The sequence below is a fragment of the Oryzias melastigma genome, linkage group LG2 (assembly GCF_002922805.2).
Source record: "Oryzias melastigma strain HK-1 linkage group LG2, ASM292280v2, whole genome shotgun sequence".
NCBI lineage: Eukaryota > Metazoa > Chordata > Actinopteri > Beloniformes > Adrianichthyidae > Oryzias > Oryzias melastigma.
Genome location: NC_050513.1, coordinates 14,510,381 through 14,513,809, shown reverse-complemented (window position 1 = coordinate 14,513,809; position 3,429 = coordinate 14,510,381). Strand labels below are relative to the sequence as shown.

The following is a 3,429-nucleotide window of genomic DNA, read 5'->3' as shown; positions in this document are numbered from 1 at the left end:
TTTAATTTTTTTTTGTGTTTGTTTACATTTTTTTTTCGTGTTGCTTGTTCTAATTTTTTATTGTATTGTTTACTCTGTTTTTTACGCTATTTTTTTGTTGTTGTTCATTCTAATTTTTTATGTTTTCTGGTTTACTTTTTTGGTCTTCTTAGCTCTAGTTTTTGTGTTTTTTGCAGAAATTTTTTTCATATATGAAAAACTAAAGTTTGTGTTTTTTTATGTTCACTATCATTTTTGCTGCTATTTTTTAATGTTGTTTGCTTTAATTGTTGGTGCTTTTCACACTAACTTTTCCCATGTTGTTTGTTCTAATGTTTTGTACTTATCTTCTCCACGTTCATTTTTGTATTTTTGATAATTTTTTTTACAGCATTGGAGATAATTTTTTAAATATTTTTTTAATAATTTTTTTTAGATTTTTGCTATAATTTTTTATAGGAGTATAACATTTGTTGTCATGAACTAGACAACAAGAACATGTCTACAACTTACATTAAGATTTGCTTAAAAGCTTCTTGATAGTTTATTCTCTTCTCAAACAACTCTTTTTTCATTTAACAAGTTCAAATATGAAAGTTGGACTTAATTAAAGAAAACAAATGTAATTTTATTTTACAAAAAATATTATGTGATATTCTGTTTAAAAATATAGCCGGCAGTCAGTCTTTATATATATATATATATATATATATATATATATATATATATATATATATATATATATTTCCAATTTATTCATATATATTTTTTTGTTTTTCGCGATTATTCTTTTTATTTTTTTAAATATTTATTTTATTTTTCAAAATAACTTTTTAAAGACTACAACAGTTGTTGTCATATTTTATTTCTAAGAAATGTGTGTTGAGGAATAAAAAAAATCCCACAATTTCAGAATAAAAGCCCACATTGGATTATATACTTTGTTGATGACATGAGAGTCTATTGCTCTACACACCCTTACATCACTCACACAGATTATAACGCACATTAAAAGAATAAACAATTAAAACATATGTTAAAATATAATAAATAACACAATAAAACAGTCTAAAAATAGTGAAGAAACAGTAAAAAGTAATTGCAGTGGCAAAGGAGAGTCTGACTCTCGTCTCAAAGTTCAAAATACTCGTATCCATGGAGACTTCTATGAGGTGTGGCTTCACAGAATCCACAAAGTCAGGATGTAATAAATTATATGTCTACTTTGTTAACAAACAGACAGATTTATGATTGTTTTTGTGGTTGATTAGCTCTAAAAACTCAATGATACAAACAAGAAGAAGAATGTCGCTCTGTAATCGCGGGAAGACTCAACTGTAGAGCCTGAACCCGGTGTATGTAGTTCTCTACCGACATTGTTCTCGTGTTTTGACTCTGACAGGGGTCCTCTGGAACCTCTCGTCCTGCGACGCCGTGAAGATGACCATCATCCGCGACGCCCTGACGACCCTGACCAACACGGTCGTCATCCCGCACTCAGGCTGGAGCAGCACCTCCCACCGCGACGAGCACAAGGTCAAGTTCCAGTCCTCCCTCCTGCTGCGCAACACCACCGGCTGTCTGAGGTGAGTCAGGAATCCTCAGGCTCCAGAACAGAACAACAGAACCTGATGGTCAAATAATTCTGGCTTTGAGAAGCGTGGACGAATGAGGATTTGTTTCTTCCTAAAGATTTTCATAAAACCGCAGCTCATAATCCAGCCGTAAGCCGGGTGGTATGAGCAACGTGGAGGGAGCTCTGTGGATTGTAGCTTTTGGTTTTGGAGTCATCAAGAGTTAACGTGACACGATGACTGACGACACTCTCGGATGTTGGAGGTTAAAGATCAAGAATCAGAGCTAATAAGTCCAGTTGAAGTGAGAAACCAGCAAAAAACGAAACTAAACTGGCCTGATCTCTCAGCAACCAGAGAGAAGCAGTTAAACGGCGTATGTGTGTCACCAGTGTAACAAAAGTTGGGACTCGTCCGGGATTTCTTCTTTATTCACTATTTTGTTTATTTAATATTTGAGTTGGAACATATTTTTGGTTGCAATTAAGGGCATTTAAAGTAACTCTTTAAATGTTTGTGTTTTTAAGAGGCATGCAACACAAGTGGGGGCTCGTCCGGGATTTTTTCCCCATGCACTAATTTTTTTTTTTACTTAATATTTGAGTTGGAAGTGATTTTTAGTTCCAATTAAGGGCATTTAAAGTAACCTTTTTAAATGTTTGTGTGTTTTTAAAAAGGGGAGGCGACAAAAGTGGGGGCTCGTCCGGGATTTCTTCTTTATTCACTATTTTGTTTACTTAATATTTGAGTTGGAAATTTTTTTTTTTTTTTTTTGCCAGTAAGGGCATTGATGGGTGATGTAACAAAAGGGGGGCTCGTCCGAGATCATTTTAAGGGCAAGCCGGGAACCAAAATCTACAAAAAGTAGCTAGAGAAAGAGAGATACAGCATTTTATCGAGAATGTAAAAATGAACAAAAAACTACCTGTAAATGTATATAGATTTCTCCTCTTTGCACTATTTTTTTTACTTAATATTTGGATTGGAAATGATTTTTGTTTGCAATTAAGGGGAAAGTTTAAAGGAACTCTTTAAATGTTTGTGTTTTTAAAGAGGGATGTAACAAAAGTGGGGGCTCGTCCGGGATGATTTTAAAGGGAAGCCAGGAAAAAAAAATGATAAAGCGTCTCATTGAGAATGTAAAAATTAACAAAAAGTCTAGCGAGACATTTCCATAGATTTCCCTTCTATGTACTATTTTGTATATATAAAAATTAAAGCTTTTTGGCTGCAGTTTAGGGCATTTAAAGAGACTCTGTAAATGTTTATGTGGCGTTTATCCACGATGAAGTATGTAATATACTCGGGGGCTCATCCAGGATAATTTTTAAAGGTAAAGCGAGTACTAAAACCTGCAAAATGTACCAAGAAAAAAAACGTTAGAGCGTCTCATTGAGAATGTAAAAATTAACAAAAATCTACTTGTAAATGTCCATAGATTTCCCCTCAATGCTCTATTTTGTAAACTTAATAGTTAAGTTGTTAATTATTTTTGGTTGAAGTTTAGTGCATTTAAAGTAACCCTTTAAATGTTTATGTGGCGCTCCTCCCTGATGAGGGATGAAACATAAGCGGGGGCTCGTCCGGGATCATTGATAAAGGTGAAGCGGGAAACAAAACCTACAAAATGTAGCTAAAAAAATAGGATAAAGTTTCTATGAATGTAAAAATTAACTATATTTGAGTTGGAAATTATTTTTGGTTGCAATTTAGAGCATTTAATGCAACTCTTTAATTATTGAAATATACTGTCAACATTTTGTACACTTTTGAAACCCATATGTCAAAATTATTTATTTATTTTTACTGTATTTACAGCATAAAAAAGCATTCAATCCTTAATGTTAATGTTTTATTCTGGGTAAAAAGTGTTTTG

General features: G+C 33.0%; 1 protein-coding gene across 1 annotated transcript in view; it reads left to right on the top strand.

The window, feature by feature from the left end:
• The window catches only part of LOC112156860 (plakophilin-4), a gene marked incomplete at its 5' end in the record, with an annotated part of 52,664 nt that overhangs the window by 35,611 nt on the left and 13,624 nt on the right, over positions 1–3,429 (top strand). The window contains 1 exon segment of the mRNA XM_024289244.2: positions 1,382–1,565. Coding sequence (XP_024145012.1) covers positions 1,382–1,565 — 184 coding nt within the window.